The 21,970-nt window shown below is 36.8% G+C and overlaps 1 protein-coding gene across 2 annotated transcripts in view; it reads right to left on the minus strand.

Moving 5' to 3' along the window:
• ACSS2 (acyl-CoA synthetase short chain family member 2) overlaps window positions 1–21,970 on the minus strand; it is an 822,457-nt gene that overhangs the window by 326,706 nt on the left and 473,781 nt on the right. For both annotated transcript variants that reach the window (XM_044090187.1, XR_006367143.1), the window contains exon 10: window positions 21,519–21,652. In XM_044090187.1, the coding sequence (XP_043946122.1) occupies window positions 21,519–21,652 (134 nt within the window). The remainder of the gene's footprint in view (window positions 1–21,518; window positions 21,653–21,970) is intronic.

Consider the following 21,970-nt stretch of genomic DNA (forward strand, 5'->3'; position numbering starts at 1 on the left):
TTGGTTGAGCATTTACAAGGGATTCCAGTGGTATTTTGTGGCTTACTAGATTTTACTTCCTTCCAAGTTCTGACTTTTGTGCACATCTGAATATTCTCTGTTGGCACTGGTTGATTCTGATTGAATAGATTTCTGATATGACAAAGATTTTATACATAATTCAATCTGACTGACATAATAAATACATGTCTGCAGCCATTTCTTCCAAACAAGTGTGTCATGCGATTTGTTAAATTACGTGCATGCTTATTTTTCATACAAAGGCAGTACAGTAGTAGATACTATAATATGCACTACAGTATCTCGTACAGGCGTCTATATCATAACATCGTAGACGCAAAATGTCAAATGTTCACAAGAGTGAAAATGGCGAAACTTGAATTCGGTATTGTGGGGTCTGTACCCCCCCACCCCCTGCTAAATATATATTCCAACTCTGAGATTGCACTACAGTGAGGAAAGGGCAAATATCCCATTCTTCACTGTACTGCAATCTCAAAAACGGACCCTCGACATTTCGGCACTTTTGCTGTTGTGCCGTTCGACATTTTGATTTTATGATAATATGATATAGCTCCTAGTACAGTACTAGATACTGTAGTGCATATTATAGAATGGTTACCGCTGAAGTGCAGCAGCTTTTGCAGTGAGCATGTTTTCAAAGCTTGGAGTATGTTAAGGATAGTCTGTGATCTGTTCAGCTGCTGCATATAGTTATACAGGCTAAACAGCAATACCTCTCATTGTAGTGCTTTCCTTTAAATATCACAATGGAGGAATCCTTTCTCATTTTTCAGAACGCAAGGCTCTCAATTACTAGACTCAGTTAGTGTAGGTGAAGAGGAATCTTTATATAGATTTAATGCTGCATGTTGCCTTAAACTTGCCTCACTTTATAATGAAAACAAATCTCAAAGATGCAAGGCTAAAAATGAAAGAACCGTCCCTAAAACATATAGTAGCTGAATGAGGTGGATGTGGCATCTTTCTAGTCATTTTCTGTTTAAACAGCCTCATTAAATAAGAACTGTAGCTGTAATACTGTATATCAGAGCAGATGATTTTTTTCTCTCAAAACAGTCTGACTAAAACACACTAAATGTATATTTAGACATCCATTAGACATTTCACTGCTTTTTAGTTGAACCCATCTTTGTTACAGGAATCTGAGTTAACTTCTCAACTACTCGGCCACGTGGTCAGTGTGTTGAAAAAAAAGAAACCATAGAGTACTATTCCATAAACTGTGTTTCCAAAAAAAATCTGCAGCAATAATATGGATTCCAAGTTAGTGTAAGACATTTCAAATTGCTCTCCCAAAAGTTTGAAAGAAGGACTAGGAGTCAATTAAAACTATTATTATTTAATTGCATTACCTAACTACCTTCCTCCTAAGTGCACCATTTTTCAAAGCCGTTCCTGGCATCACCTTAGTCCAGAGTAACTCCTATCAATAAAAACATTTGCAGAAAAAATAGAACTTTCAGCCTTGTAATTTTTATGTAAGCCATGCCGTTTTACACTAAACCCAAAACACAAATACCGACTTTATCGGAATCCTCCATCAGTTAAAATAGTCATATATGCACATTCCAATCAAATTCTACCTTTCATTCCAAAACAAAACACGGTTTCAATAACATTTGAAAGCCACTATTCTACTGGGACTCATGAATTTTACTTTTTATCTTTCATATGCAAACGTCATTTAAACTTTTTTTTTAAGTTTTGTTTTTTACTCGCTGTTGATTGCCAAGCAAATAGTCAAACGCAGGATTCCAAAGCAGTAGTGGTGAAGAGCACTGACTGTTAGATCAAACCTACTGTCAAAACTATTTTAATTATTCAAGTTGGTCAACACGTGTTTAAAATAAATACAATGTTACTGCTCTTACGATCACGTCTGTTACAGTAATCTTTTTTCCTATGCAGCTGTGTGCATGCAGTCCATTTCTGCAAGCTTGCGATGCTATTCATTAGGAAGCAGGAAGTGCAATGAGCCCAAGTGCTCTTTGATGTAGCTTGCAAAAGACTTGCACTTTGATCTCATGATGCATTAGTAGTCCCTTGCAAATATATCAGCCAGCTCAGCAAGGTGACAGATAAGGAAAGTACAAACAGTTCTACTGTACTGAAAAGTAGAACTATCTTTAAATTTTTGAGTTGGGGCAAAATTTAGTTGGTCCTCAAGATAACTATGCCTTGTTTCCTTTATTCCCATGGCACATGGTGGCACTGACTTAACAAAAATCCTGACGTTTCTGGACAGTTGAGTGGTATGCTAGCAATCATGTAAAGCAAATTGTGGCACCAGGAACTGAAAGTGCCCAATAACTTTGTGACCTTATTTTTTTTTTCTTTATGTAAAATTAAAAGAAATTGTACTTTCCAGTTGCCCATCAGACTCTAGTCTTATTTTAATGGGATGTTATTAAGTAAAGTACGATCAGCAACTGGAAACTACAATTACTGTTTAAATATAAACACGAAACTTAAAAAAAAAAAAAAATCACATGAATTTCATGTGGAAGTGCTTACAGTCAGTAGGAACGAAATTGCATTAGTGTTATTTTTACCAGGGGAAAGAAAACAATCCTGGATGTGTCACAAGTCAGCATTGGTATATTTAAAGTAGGGAGAAAAGGGGTGGGAAAAGAAGGTGATGTCAACCTGGTGGGAGGTACACTTTGAGCAAACTCTAGAGCGGGATGCTCTGCAGACACAAATTGGTAAAAAAAGAAAGAAAATGAAAGCATTAAGCAGAACGTTATGCACTGTTTTTATTTTCAGAAAGAAAGCTACAGATTGGTGCAATAAATGAAAAGTTATTTTTACACCAAAACTTTGACACTTTCCCCTTAAGATGAATGTGCACAAACAAATCATATAATTATAGGATTGAAGCACAGAGACAGTCTCATTAGATAATTATATTTCTATGGAAAGAAAACAGGATTTTCTGGTCACCAAACAGAACATTTTGAAGGTGTTGGCTAACTTTACTATTATTCTGACAAATACAATAACATTTAGACAGATGAGCTTTCAGTTCACTCCACTAGGTAAGCAGCTATCACTGGAGCCCTCTTTATACTGGTTCAGCCACCTTTTCATTTGCATTTTCAGTGTTACTACACAGTAGTATACTGCCTCTGTCCTTCGTGCTTTAATTTTAGACAGTTCTAAGCAGTGTTTATGCAATTAAAAGCAGTTACACTGATGATTTTCTGGTCTATAGTGTGAAAGGTTTTAGCTCTTCTAGTCACTGATTCTACCCCCCCCCCCTTTCATCCCATACACCTGTCTGGGGGCTTTCCTTTAGATTTCTTCCAGTATACTGACGTCCCTCTCCTTGTACAGCCTGTAGAACTCTACAAACTATTCATGGCATGGTTGGAGCAGAGCCCAAGTAGAGTGGAAGCATTACTTTGCTGTATTTTCAATACATAGACCACAGAAAAATGGAAAACAAAAATAACGAGGCCAAGGACCGCACCACAAGTAAATTTATTAAGTGCTTTTTTCTGATATATGCAAGACTTTATCAGAATACAGAGAGAATCAAACAGCCAGATTAAATACTATTTCTAACAACCTGATTGGTCCAATAATTAAACCTACCTTCCAATTAAAAAAGCACTACTTATAAATTCTTAAGACAAGCACTAAATAAGTACTTAATAAACAATACAATATATAATAATAAAAAAATAATAATATAAAACCATCCTAGAACCTCCTATCAGGAAGCCTAGATTTCAGATGTAGCTTTTAATTTCAACACACTACTAATGGAACACTGGTCATTCAACCCTGGAAAAACCATGGCATTAGTTCTCAATTGCCACTGTAGTTCCCTAAATTCTAAGAACGCATTTAAAGAACCACCCCTCTGCCCGTGCTCTACATGTCAATAATAATGAATTTAAAAATATCTTGTTCATTAATTTCAAGATGTCTGTACAAAGCATTATTCCGGTCTTTTTCCTTAATACTATACATATGTTGGTATACCCTAGTTCTAAAACATTGTTTTGTCTTCCCCACATAAAATGCCAAACAATTTTGACACAATGCCAAAGAGACCACTCTTTCAAGCCGCAATTATATTTCCTTTTCAAATGAATGTACCCTTAATTGGTCAATTGCACAGAATCAGCCTCCAAAATATATTTACACTGGGTCCATTGTCCACACATGGACATTTTCCCACCCAGGTCAATAATATTATCGCTCTCCACCATATTTTTTATACAGATATCGCTTTTGTAAACAATTTTTGGGGCAACCCCTACATTTTTACATAATTGGAAAGTCTGTCAGGAAAACACACCAATTTTTCTCGACTATAGACCTAATGTCATAAAAATCACTACTATAAGATACACAAGGATCTATCTGACCCTCCCTTATTATATTGTTATTATATATTGTATTTCTTATTAAGCAATTATTTACTGCATGCCTTAAGAATTTATGAGTGGTGCTTTTTTAATTGGAAGGTAGGGTTAATTATTGGATAATCAGGTTATTAGAAATGGTATTTAATGTGGCTATTTGATTCTATGTGTATTCTGATGAAGTCCTGTATATATCAGAAGAAAGAGCTTAATAAATTTACTTGTGGTGTGGTTTTTGGCCTCATTATGTTTGTTTTCCATTTTTCTTAGTTCTAAGTTTGTCTTTTTTGTATTTGGACTGGTTTATGATTATGGACGGAGCAGAGGAAGCGAACCTCTCTTCACCTGTGGATTTTCATGCTTCTTTTCTTGATTTACAAAGATCCATTGTGAACTTAATTGCTTTAGTGGTGCAATTAACACAAAAAGTCTCTAATGTCACTGCTGTTAGAGACTATTCTGGGCAGCCATATAGGTGGGAGATGATGGATTCCCAAGTGTTATGTTCTGGTGTTGATTTTACATTCAGTGGTGTTACCCCCGACTCAAAGATCATCAGGAGCTTTTAACATCCAATCCGACTCCACAAATCAGCTGAATGACATTGGTGACAGACCAGCAATGGGTGGTTCCCTATATAATGGTAATCTCCTCCCTAACGGACTGGATGGAGGATTCTGTGGGGTGGCAGTTTTTGAATATTCCACAGTTGGAGTGTTTGGGAACTGTGGAGAAGCAACTGAAGTCGCTTGAGGAGGTGGTTTTAAAATATAGGCGACTGCAACTGGAGAATAGTTATTTGCAGGAGTGTATACAAATTGAATGGCTCCCAAGGGTTTAAGACTTTGGCAATACCCTTCAGGACTTGTGCAGGACTCCGAACTGTATCGTGAGTTAATTTTACTTCTTAATAAGCACAGCTGTGAACGTTTGCAGGCTTTAACTAAAGATAATGACAGGAAGATGGCCACTCTGAATGAGACTATTATTAAGTTGGATAAATCATTGCATTCCGATCTACTTTTTTACCCTAAGAAAGATGTTTATTTTAATTTATTTGTAAAAGTTGATCGGATGATTGCTTTAAGGACAAGAAAGTAAAAAAGCTTATAAGGGACCAGTGGGAATACAAAAATGGGACTGCCTACCCCCCACCCCCCTCAGCAAACAATCTTCCATTGCACCAAGAGACTTAGAAGTTACCGGAGACATTAATTATGGTGCAACTTATTCTGAGGTAGCTAACCCTTTACTGCATCCCCCTCTGAGGAGGTCCAAGAGGCTGAAGAACTAGGGGGTTGCCAACCATGTTGCTCAATCATCAAATGTACCTCATTTTCAAAAGGGACAGAGGGGTTCATGGAAGGGGAAAGGGAGGGGGGCAGGGCAATGCCCACTTCAATTAATGTATGATGAAGATGTTGATGCAAATTTTAACAATGTTAATATGTGTGATATTATTGTTAATGCTAGTTGAGATTTTAGGATATATAATTGCACTGATGACCCAATTTCTGGAACTTGTGCCAATGTATATGTGAAAGGGTTCACCCTTGTTCCTGCACAGAGGGCCAGAATTGACGACGTACTGCTCAATTTGAAGTTGTTCTCTAGGAAGTTGAATTTGGCATTTTATTTTAAAGAACAGGATAATAATGATTGGGTGATATCTACTCTATGTAAAAGACCTTGTACATTCAACCCTCCACTTTTTCCAGTTGTCTCCATTTCTGAAACAATTTGTGAGACTGAGATCCAAAGGTCACTTAATTTTAAAAGGACTCCAGGTTTCAGCAATTTGACTAGGGATGAAGCACTACTGTTGAAGCAGATATGTAATAGTACCAACATTAGGGTCATGAAACCTGACAAGAGAGGAGGGTATTGTGGTTATGAACAAGAACGATTACACTAATAAGATTTTTATTTTACTGTTTACTGATACTTATGAGGAATTTAGCATGAATGAGATGAATATAGCATATCACAAAATTGATCTTATGCTAGAGGATTTGCTACTTAATAATCAAATTTCCCCCTCAGAATACAGGTTTTGCAGGTGTAGGATCCTAGAACACTGGTTATCTCTGGTATACCAAAGATACACAAGGATCTATTTGACCCTCACTTTAGACCAATTGTGGATGCTAGGGCTTCTAAAACATATTTTATGGCTCAATTTATGGCCATTATACTAAGAATGTTTTGATTCGACACCCCTCATGTTTGAAGGATTCTAAGGACTTTTTATCAAGGGTTTCTCAGGAACTTTATTGTGAAAACTTAATTTTTGTGACTACTGATGTGGTCAATCTTTATTCGGTCATTCCCCATGACACAGAAACTGAATGGTTTTAAAAATATTTATGCCAACATTCTGGCCTGGACCATGATGCGGTTTTGAATCTTAGAACTTTAATGGAGGTAGTGCTGGAAAACAAATTTATTGTGTTTGAACATTAGTTATTCAGGCAGAAGAAAGGGGCAGTGTGCGCCTCCATTTCTGCTAACACGGTATTGGCCTTCTGGGAGTTGAAGTATGTTTTTAGTTCAGACAACAGGAGGTCCTGGTCATTCTATGCAAGGTTTTTAGATGACATAATTATCTTTTGGACTGATACTAGAACTAGGCTGGAGGAGTTTTTTGGCTACCTCCATGCTACAACTGTTTTTTTTTTAGGTTCACTATGGCTACAATCGATGACTATGTCAATTATTTGGATGTTACCGTCTCTAAAAACAGATCAATAGCCAGATGTGAATCTAGCATTTATAGAAAACCTACTTATTCTAACACTTTATTGCATTTTGCAAGTTGCCATCCTCGCCACCAGAAGAAATCCTTCGTGAAGGGACAGTGTGTTAGGTTGGCAAGGATGGTGACTTTCAAGTAGAGTTGTTCCTTCTTTTAATACATGGACTTGACTCATATTTGTTGGTTTCTGAAAGTAACTTGGGAGGCATTTATTGGTTCTACCCAGCAATAAATAATTTGCTACATTTTTTCATGAAGTAACTGTAATTATTTATGTGCTGAACAACTTGATAGAGCTGTTTATGAGATTAGTACCGGCTCAGTCTCTGATGTTTGAAAAGAGTTGCTCTTCTCAGAGCCCACAATTAACTCAATGAAATGCCTCCTTTTGCAGATCGCACAGGTTACAAGTACTGGTAGCATATTTAAGTATGATTATAAATATGACTGTAAATTCTTTTTTATTAGTGCTGTTGCTCCCACTACTATTGGAAATGTCTTGATATCATTGCTCTCATTTCTGCTTGCAAATCCTAGTATCGTATGACTTTGTGTTCCTCAGTACAAAAGATGCCATAATTGCCGGGTGTAGCAATTTCAATGATTAATGTTACTTTTGTCTTTTTTCTTGGACTATTACATCTGGTTTTCTTGCATTTATTTTTTGAACTGCTGGTACTGGGTGATCCCCATGTGATCAGAATTTCATCACTGTCAATAATACTTTGGGATTTACGTTTCTAATATTTCTTAGCTACTTCTATTTGTAATATCTTCACAATCTTCAGTGCAACAGTCCTACCACATTATTTTTAACACCTGTACTGAATTATTACTTACTACATAAGCAAACACACATTTATATGAAAGAAAACAAACCATAAAACATGTTCTCAGTTACAAACATCAGACATCACATACATTATTTTGCTTAATCATCATTCATCCAACATTAAACAAATTGCTCAATTCCTGCCTTCCCTTAAAGCTCACTCCTCCTCCAAAACATTATTCTGCATGCATTGCTCCTACAACTTCCATTTGTTTCTATGTGATTTGATTCTACCTTATTCTAAAGATCCCACTTCCAGTTCTTTTATCTGTGTTCCAATATTCAGTACTTCAAATACAGTTGGTTTAGACTTTGATTTCCATTTTCTAGTAATTGCTTTTTGGCAGCTAGCCAAAAGTATTAAACTTAACAAGGCCTTAATATATCTAGGCAATTCAGATCTTATATCCCAGCTCAAATAATAATAATAATAATAATAATTATTATTATTATTTCCTTAGTTACCCAATTGCTCAACCAATATTTGTGACAGAGCACTCTGTAGGGAATATTTAACATCTGCCTACACATTATACTCCCAAAATATATGTTCCCAGTTACATCTTTTCCCCCATCACATCTCCAACTCTTGCCATCTACTTGAGGAAAAATTCTTTGTAGTCTGCTTGTGGTATAAAAATATCTATGCAATCAATTCCCAGCAAAAATCCTAAATCTTCTATACTTTGTTGCATATTTGGGAGCCATACATATGTCCTCCCATTCTCTCCTTGTGAATTGCTCATCCAATCTCTCTTCCCAATCTTTTCTAACCTCCTCTAACTGGTTCCTACAGTTATTGTGCAATATTTTATATGCCCTACTAATTATCCCTTTTTTACAACTCTTGCCACATAATTGTGCTTTCTAGTATACAGACTCTCAGCAATGAGTGTGTCATACCAATTAACGACATGTGCAATTGTTTTTAGTTCTGTTTTAGTGAACATGAATTTGTATGTTGCTCTCACTTCTTTCTATAAACACTATAAACCAATGTGTACATAGCCTACTATCTTGGGCCGCCATTATTATTTTCACATTTTGGTTTCAATTCTCCTCTACTTATCTTGAACAACATACAGTAGTCCAGGACTTCCGAGATGGCTGCACACTGAGTTAACAGCTTTCAGCTCTCCCAGTGTGAAAACAGAAACTCAGAAAACAAAGCCAGGGAACTTGTCTGTTTGGGAAACTTCAGTAACTGGCTAGTAGGTGCATTGCCTGGATGCCAGCAAAAAAGAAATTCAGAGAACCTGAAAGAAAATAAGTCACAAAAGGTAAGGAGAAAACACTGAGTGGGAAGATATCTGCACTTGTACAGCAAAAACAGGGCAAGCTCCAGTAAGCTAGAAGAAAAAATAAGTCATATGTACTCTGAACTGATTACAATAAATGAAACACTGAAGGAGTATATCAACTCAAATAACAAAAGGCTGGAAAAATGGAAGAAGCCTTAAAAAGATATTCAGATGAGGTGATAAATATGCAAAAATCAGAAGAAGAAATGAAGAAAAGGCTGGCTGAATTATGAAATGCTCAAGAACAGATTCTTCCAAAAATAACAGAATTAGAGGACAGAGCATATAGGGAAAAACCTGAGATTTTCAGCTGTACCAGAGAAGCTGGAAGGAACAGATTATTAATTTTATAAAAACACAAATAAAAAACTGGAGTGGAAGTCCACAGAAGGAATTGTTAATTGAAAGGATACATCATGTGTATGTTCCAAACTAGGCCATTAGAAAGGAACCTAGACCTTTAATAGTAAACATGCAATCCTAACAGCAGAAAGAGTTGATTCTGACAAAATTGTGGCCGAAGGATAAAGTACTAAAAATGGGAGACAGTTGAGTGTTTGTGAAAAATTATTACTCACTGCACACCAGGCAGAAGAGGAGTAAATTAATTCCATTCTTCAAGGAATGTCGAGAGACAGGCCTGAGATTCTAGCTGCTGTATCCAACTATTTTCAGAATATTCTTTCCTGGAGGGCCAACATCATTTTTTTGATGCAGAACATGCTAAGGAGGAAATATAAAAGTTTGTCCAACAAAACGTGAGCTATGAAACCTAATGAGATTCTGCTTCTTGTTCTTCTGGTAATAAAGCCAGTAGAAAGACTGTGCAAGTGAAACCTTTTTAAATGTTTCAAAGGAAAATGCTTGAGAGACACAAAAAAACACACGAGTTGACTAGAAGAAAGCAGGGTACATTGAAAATGAAGCAGAGACTGCATCTGGGAGATGGAGATCAATAGGAAGAAAACCAGCAACTCAGAAATTAACAAATAAATGTGGGATTACAAAGTATTAACTATATTTGTGAAATATGACAGAACATAAAAACTTTGAAATACTGGACTTTTTTGTAGGGGACTCCAAAACATATGCTCTACTTCATGTCATCAATGTTTGGAAGAACATTTAGGAGACGGAAAGAGGAAGGAAAGACATGAGTGTAAGTAACACAACATTTTGTTCTTAACAGTAATGTTTTTATAACTTATGACATAATGTGCAGGCTATAAAGTAAAGCTGTCTCAGTTATTTTCAAGTGTAATAGGAATATTAAAATAAGTGCCACTGTTTTTTTCCCTGTCTTTCTTCTTTCTCCTTGTTCAGTTTTCAGAAATGTAGGCACTGCAATATGAAAGAAGAAGAAATATCTGAGGAAAAGAGCATGATACAAGAAAAAATTATGTGCTTTTTCTTACTCTTGCGTAGGGGAATGACTGGATTAAGGCCCTTGACTTGCTCTAGTAACAAGCTTTTAGGGGAAGCAAATTTACTGAATGTAATATAAAGTTTTCCTCTAGCAAATAAATGAGTGTGTGTAGAGGCAACTGTGTATCTGGTTCTCATGTCTGTACCAAGACAATCTGATAAGGAGTAATAAAAACAGACTACTTCCTTCTTTCAATGGTTTTATTTCAATGGCTAGGAAATACAAGCATTCAAGTATTACAGGAATAAAGATAAGGCAAAAGGAAACAGCACTTAATTGAAGCAAAAGCTGTACCATGTGTCTTAGCACTGATAACCTTACTTATAGGTTAATCCAAGTCCATCAGTGTGGCTCTCAGTCAGGATCAAGGAAGGTCAATCTTCAATATTTGAAGGTGTACATAGTTTTGTGTGTTAGTATTAATTTAATAGGTTTTAGAAGTGTTCTGGGGATGCTTTTGTTTGAGGGCTTTTACTAAAACAAAGAGTTTTGTAAGATGTGACATAAGTTAAAATGGATATGACAAGAATCAACTGTATATAAATCAACCTGCCAAACATTAGTGTATGCATATAACACAAAAGCTGGAGCTAGACAATTAAAAAAAAGCTGTTACAGATAACAGGTGGGAATAATAACTTTTTAACATAATGACAACACTTTCTATATTATTTTAAATGTAAATGGTCTCACAGATATATACAAGAAAGAAAAAGTAGTGAACTATATTAAAAATGAAGAGTGCAAATAGCTGCACTACAGGGGACGCATGTGGAAAGAACTGAATATGTGAATTTGAAAAAGAAAGATTTTCAGGATGGTTATTCAGTAGAATATCTGGGACAAAGGAAAAGCAGAGTACTTATATTAAATGCAAGAGAAGCTCCAATAGTGATAAAAGAAAATAAAGATAATAATGGCAGAGTTATAAAACTAAAGGGCTACTGGCAAGGGAGGAGGATTACCCTGGCATATATTTATATTCCACCTATAACTGCTGTAATGGAACTTATGTAAATTCTGGGAGAAATAATCGGCTTTCAGCAGGGAATATTACTTAGAGGTTGGACTGGAATTTGATTTGCAGCAGTGCGGAAGTATCTGGGGGACCCAAAAGGGAAAACGTAACCAAGCAGGACAGATTTTTAAAGAAATTTATAAAACTACTTGCCATGGAAGATGTCAATTCAGTAGTAGGCATCAGGAGTGAATTTGCATATTATTCCCAAAGCTACAACAACTGTGCTAGGTTAGACAGAACTTATATTTCACAGGAATATCTGCATTTAATTGAAAGTTTTGATACATATCCAATAAGTATTTCAGATCACACTACAATAATAACTGAAAAAAATGCAGAGTAATGAAATACAAATGAGAAATTAACGCTTTCCCACTTACCTGTTGAAAACAGCGGAATTTAAGGAATGGGTAGTGGAAATTATTTGAGAGTTATAGGAAAAGATAAAAATTTCTTCTGAAAATATAGCTAGGGAGTGGGATAAAATTAAGGTGGAGTTTAAAAATAGGGTGGAAATAAAAGAAAGAGAGATATAGTTAAGAAAATGATGCCATAATTCATAGATATGGTTCACTGTGGTTTTGTGGAGGGGAGGCAAACATCTGACAACATTAATAGAATACTGATGATCCAAAGGGAAACAGAATGTAAGAAAAAGTTGGGACTTTATGAGCAGGGCAATGGAAAAATGTATATTTCCTGACACAATTATAAGGTTGATTATTAGGATATATTAGGGTTCGGAGATGAAAATTAAAGTGTGTGGGGTCTTCTCTGATAATTTCTGCTTGAGCAGAGGAACCAGGCAGGGGTGTCCTCTTTCCCCTTTTTGTTATTTGTATTATATTTAGAACCACTGGAAAAGAAAATAAGGGACTCACCAATTCAAGGATACAATTGGTATGGTCAAGAAAACATGGCTCTATTTGCAGATTATATTATTTTATACCTGACAAAACCAGAAAAGGACATTACAATGTTGTGGAATATTTTGACAGTTTCAAATCTTTTTGTGATACAAAATTAATGAAGCTAAAACAAAGGCAATAGCAGTAAATTATGTATCCACACACAAATCCAATATCCATATTTATGATGACATGATAAAATGAAGTACTTAGGAGTATGGATTAAAAATTATTCCAGTGTGGCAACTAATGATATGTGGGAAGAGACTAAACAAAAGATAATACAAAAACTTAGAAACTGGAAGCTCTGTTTCATGGGTATGGATAGTAAGATACAAGCTGTTTATGTTTTTAGTCCCTTTGGTCTTATACACAGGTCAGGCATATTTTTATCAACCAGAGGAGAAGGTATAGAAGCAATTAATAAAGAGCTGAAGAATTTTATCTGGGAGAGGAAGACGGCAAGAGTCAAGAGGGATAAGCTGATTCTTCCAATAGAACAGGGTGGATTGGGATTACCCAATTTGAAGGTGTATTTCAGAGCAACACAGTTAAGGCTCCTATACATAGCACAAACAGAAATCTACAATTCAAAGCGTAAATGGATGATGACGAAAAAGGGGGAAGAAGCTCAAGAAACAAGGAGAGACTGGTATTTTGTATGGAAATCTTTAAGGAGAGTAACAATAATCATAAAGAATATTATATTCATAAAGTAGTAGAAAGTATTCTAAGAACTAAGCCAACACGGGAATGAAGAAAGGAGATTCTGCTGATAGGGATGAATGCAATTAAGGATACAAACAATACGCAAGAGAGGGCTGGAATTTATTGAAGAAAGCTGGCAATGGAACCAAGGTATTGGGAGCAAATAACTAGATACGGAAAGTTAACAGAATAGGAAGACACCAAGAATTTATTTGGACTGCAGGTTAGAGACTGCCTTCAATTTCAAGGATTGATATCAGAGTGCAGGCAAACAGAAAGAAATATAGGGGTTCTAAATGAAAGACCAGCACTGGTAGAGTTTTTAGTAGAATCTAGTACAGAAGCTGACATGAAAAAAGGAAAAAAATAGTAGAAAATATAAAATACTGCATGATAACTACAAGAATCAATCAGAGGAGGTTAGAAAAGATTGGGAAGAGAGACTGAATAAGCAATTTAGAAAGAAATAATGGGGGATATATGTATATCCCCTAAATATGCAACAAAATCTAAAAGATTTAGGATTTATGCTTGGAAATGTTTACATAGATATTTTTATACTCCAAGTTGACGCTAGAGAATATTCCTCAGTTGCACAGCAAATACTGGGGGTGTGATGGGGAAGAAAGAGGTAACTGGGAACATATTTTCTATGAGTGTAAATAGTTGGTAGACTTTAAAGATCCCCTGCAGACTGCTCGGTTGAAGATACTGGGTGAGCAAATTGGTGTAATTAAGGAAATTATTTTTCTGAGCTATGATACAGAATTGGAACTTCCTAGGCATAGTAAGGCCTTGCTGAGTCTAATTATGGTGACTGCCAAAAAAGCAATTACTAGAAAATGGAAATCAAAGTATAAACCAACTGTAATAGAAGTAGTGAATACAGTAACACAGATAAAACAACTGGAATTGAGATATTTAAAAAAACAGTAGGAGCAAATTAGGAAAAATGGGAATTGTGGGAACAATACATAGAGGGGAGAAATGAGATTTAAAAGAAAGAAGGACTTGAATGAGCTATGTAATGTCTGACAATGATTATAAGTGATGGTACAATAATTGCAACTAGGATTGTATCAATATGGTTTGTGATGTAAAATGCTTGCAGCTGGGATTATGCCACTATAATTTAATGTATATAAATGTATGACTTCCTATGTCATAAGTGATAATTTAATAAAGATGTTTCTAGTTTAAAAAAAGACAAATCAGGAATTGATTAATTAATTTAATGTTGCTTAGACTATATGAACAATATATGTAATATATAATGTTTGTAAATGTGAACTTGTTAATATGGTTTGTTTACTTTATATAAATATGTTTGATAATTCAATAATGATGTTTAACAAAACAAAAAAATCACCATGTTGCCCTACTCCATAGCATAAAGGTATGCAGGCCATATATTATTGTATATCTGACAAAAAAATCTTCATTTACACTTTGGGCATTCCTTATGCATAGTGCATTTTTCACTAGCAGCCAGTTATTTAGTGTCCTGGTGACCAATGTATTTTACTATCTAATATGAATTGGCCCAACTGAGTACTGGTGACTACACTCCTTTTTTTTCAGAATTAAGTACTATCATTTATTATATTAATTTTACTAGACATATTCTGCATATGAGCTATACTAAAACCAATTCTAAACAGCTTGTTCTGCCCCATTTACACCACCAAGAAATCTCAGGGAGTTCAACCCCAAAGGAACTGAAGATGGACAACACAGATGGAACATTATGGTAAGAACATAACTTCTTTATCTGATGTTGTCATCTTCATTTTTATTACCCTGTGGGATAGAGTCCCGAGCTACCGAAAAACCCTGGGTGGCTCTTACGGAAGGATATTCTGGAATAAGGCAGAGCCAAGAGGCACTCCTGCTTTTGGATATGACATCCAACTTATAATATGAAACAAACGTATGAGGATTTGAGCATGTAGCTGCAGTACAAATATCTTCAAATGAAAACCTGGACCAAAAGGCTTGGGAAGTCACCATAGACCTTGTAGAAGGAGCTTTCTCAGGACCTGTAAATAATATGTTTCTGGTCGAACAGACAAAGGAAATAAAATCTCTAAACCATCTAGACAGAGTAATCTTCATAATGGCTTCTCCATTCTTTCCCTCGGCGAAGGATACGAACAACTGATTTCCTGACAGATTTGTTTCTGTCTAAGTAAAAGTGTAATTATCTATGTACGTCCAGAAAAGGAAGGGAGTACTCTCCTTTGTTCCGATAATTAGGGAAAGGATAGGAAGATAGATGGACTGATAAATGTTCCCTTACATGGCTACCTTAGGCAAAAAGGGATGGGTTCGTCTGTAGGGTTACCCTGTCTTTGTGACAAACTAAATATGAGAAATTAAAAAAAAGAGTTTGAAATTCGGACACTCTTTTCGCGGAGGTGGTAGTGATTACAAAAAAGGGGGCTTCCAAGATAGAAAACGTTAAGCCGACTGTAGCCACTGGCTCAAAAGGAGGATGAACCAACGCTTGCAGGACCACAGTCAGGTCCTATGGTGGGGTAGGGTCTTTAATCGGTGAGCAAATCAAAAAAGGTGCCTCTAAGGAAGACTTTACAAAAATAGAGGATGCCAGGGGGAAGAATCTGGGCCTAAAAGAAAATTGGAAATAGCTGCAAGCTGGACCTTAATGCTGGAGTAGCTAGCCCCACCATGGAAGAGGGAAGCCAAAAAATCCTGGCAAATATCCCAACGAGGGAAGCAAACCTGCCTAGAAAAGGCTGTTCGACAGGATCCACCAGCAAAGTAACGTTAAATTAGTTTTATACGAGCAGATAGGGCTAAAAAGGGGATGGTACATAAGCTTGCAGAATTAATTTTGCTGGCAGGGAATGGAAGTGACAGCGAGTTCCACCTTTGACTTCTAAATGATGTGATGTGGTAATAAATCAAAGATGCTATCTGGTTTGTAGCATTCAACTGAGAACTTCTGAATTGCAATTTGTATGGGAAACATATTCAATTTTGCCAGATTTATAATAATGCCCAGGGATCTGGAACCCTAAGACAGATAATCCCTAGTTTGTAACAGCTGATACCTGGTTGCAGCAGTAACCCAGTCTTTCAGGTAAAGAAGACACCTGAAATTCTCTGAACCATATGTGAGCAGCCACTACTTCCATTTGTATGGAGAAACATTGTGGGAGAAGTGGTAATTGTGAAGAGCAGGGCTCTGAACTGGAAGTGGCTGGCTCCCAGCTGGCAGCACTAATGTCTGCTGGAGCGTCTGTTTAATTAGTATGTGTCCTGTCAATGAACACAGCACTTCCAATCATCCTTGCCCAGAACGGCAGGGTGGACTTCACCATGACCATATGGAACTTTGGCTTCTAAGGAGGGAAAGGAGAAAGGGGTGAAATAATAACCTCTGAAAGTTATTGCTTATTACACAGGCATAGCTTGTAAAGCTGGTCCAGGAATCCAGGTGCAGCGAAGAAAAAAAGGAGGGCCCCCGACTGCTTCCATAGATGGTTAGAGTCATAGGGGGTAATCGGACTTGTTCTCCCAAGTGATATACTGCAAGTTTAATGACAGAGAGGTGAAACAGATTTGGATTGAGAGTGTAGGTCAGGGTGGTATGTAAGTCCCTGAGGCAAACCTGAAAACTAGAGCCAGAAAGAATTCCAGCTCCCAGGGAGATTATCATGGAGTCATGTCAGGGCACGATGAGTCTGACCTCCATGCAGGATTAAAGATCCCGGCATAAGGCGAGCATAAAGAATAAATTCCACATAAGCAGTGTCAGAAAGTCAGTGTTAAAACCTTGAACACAGAGCACAGGACACAGCCCTATCAACTGCACCACAGTAGCTTCTGACAGGGAGAAGGAAGCTATACCTTTCAACCTCTCAGCTCAAGAATCTGGATGAAAGGTCCAGGGAGATGGTGAACAAAGGCTTCAAAGAAGGAGACAGGAACACCTGTCAACCTGCTAGAGCAAGAAGACTGTACAAGGCCTTAAATGATGGGGGGACACTAAAGAGAAGATCTATGTAGATCAACTGTTTAGATTCAATAGTATCAGGTCTGAAAATAATTTCTCTGACCGGGGGAGCAAACATTTGTCAGATCCCTTACCTCTCAATTTTTAGCAAAATAAGTATGTCGAAAGTCTAGAAATAATAGGGCACAGATTTTAAATATTGTTCCTGAAACAAAAAATAAATGAATGCCATAACTTGGTATCTGAGTTGTCCACACATCTAGTTGCAATGAAAAACTTCCCCCCTACCTCCAATGCAGGACAATCAGGCAGCGCTTTAGGAGGAAGGGTTCACTGAAGCCTTGGTTTTGCGGGCCCCCTCTGCCCCAGGGTGGTGGCTTCCATTATATCCTGTTCCTCTGCTTCCGGATGGGGATTCTGGCCCAGTACAGAGGAAGGATGAATTGGACAATATCAGACTATAGCTCTTACAATCTACTAAGTTGATAGAATAGCAGGTTTTTGCAGATTTAAGCCTAGAATAACCTTTGAAAGAATCAGTCCTTGCACCTTATGTCTGTAATGCAAATATCTTAACCATTATGACAAGCTCTCCCTTTAGCATGGATCATGGATATTTTAAAAGGAGGCACAATATGAAACCATAAAGTATGCTTGGGATCTGAATCAAACCACAGCTATCCCAAATGTCTGAATCTGAAAATGCCAGATCTGAGGACATTTACACTCTCCATGGGTACCTGGAGTCTGTCAGGCCCAGACATGGATTATTTTATTTTATGTTTTTTTTTTGAATGGGGACATTAACAAGAAACTTAAAAGCTTTCGGCTCTGATTGGAGTCTTGGTTATGAAGCAAGCTACAGCCACTCAGAAGTTACAGATCTGACAATATCAGATCCTACAACATCTAAGCTCTTCAAGGTCACCTCGTCTGATCCAAGGAGCACCTCGGAACTGGAGAGAACAAATGTCAGTCAGATTCAGCGTCTTAGGATCTGATGATGTAGATAGGTATGTGGAAAGAATTGCAGAAATTGCTCCTTTCAGATCTGGAGAGGGCCAGATATCTGAAGGAAGTCCTTAAGAACTTAGGATCCGAAGCATGGGATCCAAGTTCCGCATTTTGACTCTGTTTCTTTCTTTCATGAATTGGGGATGAGCCCCAAAGGAAACTTGTTGTCGCTCGGTTTCTTTTTTTTCACAGGGAGGTTGAGCCCCCCCAAAAAACAGAATGAATTTCTTCTTCTCTTTTTTCCTTTTTTTTTTTTGACTAGTATAAAACTTAGAAAACTGCTAGAGTAACAGATTTTGTAGTAGCATGCATTTTCTGAAAGATATTGTATCTGAAACTCAAGCGTACGTTTTTATTTAGTGATTTCAGTCCGAAATGATTTGTCAGGAAAACCACAAATTTTATGAGAAAAGAACCAAGAACATGAGGCAAAGAAAGGGAAATCTGGACCTACTGTGGAGAACTGTGCAGCGAGAGTTAAGCAGCCAAAGGAAAGGAAACAAGAAAGTGCTCTTAAGCAAGCCAGGACCACACTAACCATCAGTAGAACGCAGCAAAGTTAAAAGGACAAGTATGCTACTAAACTGTACCATCAGTAGAACGCAGCAAAGTTAAAAGGACAAGTATGCTACTAAACTGTCTAAAAAACGTAGCTTTAAACTTTATCCACGTGTTGACACAAACAAGAGCAACAAGAATCATGATAATCAAAACAGTCTATGGAAACAAACTTCTCTCTTAAACCGATAACTTGTCAGGCAAGTGTGTAACCGCTTAATCATACAGCTCCACTACAGCAGAGAAGCAAAGGAAAAAAAAAATTGGACCAAGAAAGGATTGCAAGGGTAAAAATATTTATCTTATACGCTGCGAACGTTAAACAAGATAACAAAATAAGAAAACAAAAAAAATAAAGGAAAAAAATCTAATACCTTACATTTTTAGCTATAAGCAAGTCGAGACAAGAGACTGTTAGTACATCTTTAGGAGGCAAGCAGTAGCAAAAAGAAATGCAAAGGCCATTAATTAGAAAGGAAAGGTGAAAAGAACATCAAGGTAACATATAAGCCATGAACTGCTACTGAGGTAGGTTAGAAGAACAGGGCAAATAAAAGTATAGTTAGAGTTAAATAAATAAACTTTCTTACAACCCAGGACTTGGAATCCTCCATCTGGCCACTACTGGTGGCAAATGAGATCTGGGGAGTTAGAGGTAGTGTGCTGCATTATGGGAAGAGGTAGGAGCTCGAGACTAGGATCTGAATTCTGGAAAATGTGGCCGAGTTAGATCCAAGGATCAGATCTGTAACCCACATGTTAATGAAAATGAAGATGACATCAGATCAAACTGTTACCTTTGTATGGGTCCCAGTTGGGGTTGACTAAAAGAAAAGGAAAACATTTTGTGATCAGAAAAATTTGACATTTGGGTATAGCTACCTTTTCAGGTTACCTGACAATATTCAGCTGGCAAGCAAAGGAGACACCAGAATGACTGCCAGTCTTGCCACATTACTCAACATCTTCATTTTATGTTAGAACTTCAGAATATGCATACATGGTTATCCTTCTGCACCTATAGCACTCATCAGCACTGTAGCTACAGTAAAAAACAGGTGGCATTTTTTTAAGTCTTAACTGTTGCAATCACACTCACTAAGCTTCTTTACAGAACTCTGCATCCACTATTACAGAGTTACAGCACAAACCTGAAACTTTAGTACACCAATGCCAGACAGCCCTTAAAAAATGTTACTATACTCACATACCACTTTTCCAAAGGTGGCTCAACCAAGCTCTGACTTCTTGATACTTAGGAAAAAAAAAAATATATATATATATATATATATATATATATATATATATATATATATATATATATATATATATAAACACTTGGTCCTCCCTTAGTATTGCTTACTGCAGTACTGCAGCTTATGTTGGCTTGCTCTGACAAGTATCTGCATTACAAGACATAACTAAATTTGAGATAGGCAGCAAGCACATTTTCTTGCAACTTTAGAGGGTATAAATCTGGCGAGACTACACTCTCATGAAATATAACATTTCCTTATTTGTTTTATTCTTCTAAGCAGCTCATTTTGAGTACTGAAATGATACTGCATACATAAACAACTTTGTCTCTCACTTTGGAACACTGTCTGTGCGACTGTTTCTGACAAAAACTGTATACAGTGAAGCTTGCAACCACAGTTCTTGAATTAGGACTCAATAGGACCAGATACTTGGGTCTTCTCAACAGCATATGGCAGCTTTGTTTCGGGAAGTACGCAAATCAGTAGAATGACAAACATCGTCTCCAATTACAAAGCTATGTGAATGGACCTACCTTATATAGATGCCCAGTGTGTCAATTTCAATTATTCACTCATTCATTCTTTTTCTGATTACATGCTTAATGCAATTCAAGGAGTATGGGAAGCAAGGCACTTAGTGGGTGCAAGGTACCAAAACTAGCTTTGGAAAGGGTGTAGGTCTACTGCAAGATGCATGCAGTTTCCCTCTCACATATGGCATGCACACCTATGGGCAATTTGGAGGACTAGCAATTCATACAGGTGACATCTTTGGGATGTGGAAGGAAACTACAACACCTGACAAAAGCGTGATATTTTTTCAGATTTGTCTTTACACTTTTTCTATTTCTTAATCACTTCAAAAATGCTGCAGCTGTGGCCCACTATCCAGTAACAAAATCGAACACAAACAGAAACAATCAAACAGAATGAGTTCCAAGGGTTTTGTAAATCATAAGACTGATGACTACTGACAGATTTTCAGCTTGGCTCCTAACCTTGATATTCCCAGCACAGTGTACCTCAACACTACATATCAAACAAACACAATGGCTTGCTTGGTCGTAATGTCTCTTATTCATGTTATCAGAAAGTGACATGACCTAACCTCCAGAAATCTTTCACAGCTCTTTGAACAGCTACCTGCCGAATCACTTTTGTCCACACTGGAGACAGTCATTTACTTGGATATTCAAGCCACTGCTTCTTGCTAAACTCCTCCAAAACAAACACGTACTTACAGCTTCGTTCAACTGCAAAACAATACGGACAGCACCACACACAGCACTGACCAAATGGCAAAAAATATCTTTAATGTTTGCTCAAAATTCTTGACTTTTAACAGTTAAAGACTTACCTTTTCACAGGCTCATCTCCGTACTTCATAAGTAATCGAATTGCAGTTGGAGCAGTATAAAACTTGCTTACTTTATATTTGTCAATAATCTGCCACATTCGACTCTCATCAGGGTAGATTGGAAGCCCTTCAAACTGCATTAAAAACTGTCAGTAAATATAACTGGACACATTTAAATAGATTTTTTTTTTACATATTTTTGTAATTTTACAGGACAAATAACCATAAGAGTAAAATTGAGGAAAAAAATAAAAGTATGGAGGTATGCAGTACTAATATTTTAATTTGTCCATATTTTTCAATGGAAAACAAATGTTATAGAAATATTAAAAGCAAAGATATTGCTATAGTTCACAAATGGAAAATTTTTCAAAGGTAAACAGCTCTAAACAGTACATGAAGCAGAGTTTGCTGGTTAACTGCTAGCATCTGTGCTACACTTTTTTCCAGAA

The sequence above is a fragment of the Protopterus annectens genome, chromosome 12.part0 (assembly GCF_019279795.1).
Source record: "Protopterus annectens isolate FY-2018-M chromosome 12.part0, PAN1.0, whole genome shotgun sequence".
Lineage (NCBI taxonomy): Eukaryota > Metazoa > Chordata > Ceratodontiformes > Protopteridae > Protopterus > Protopterus annectens.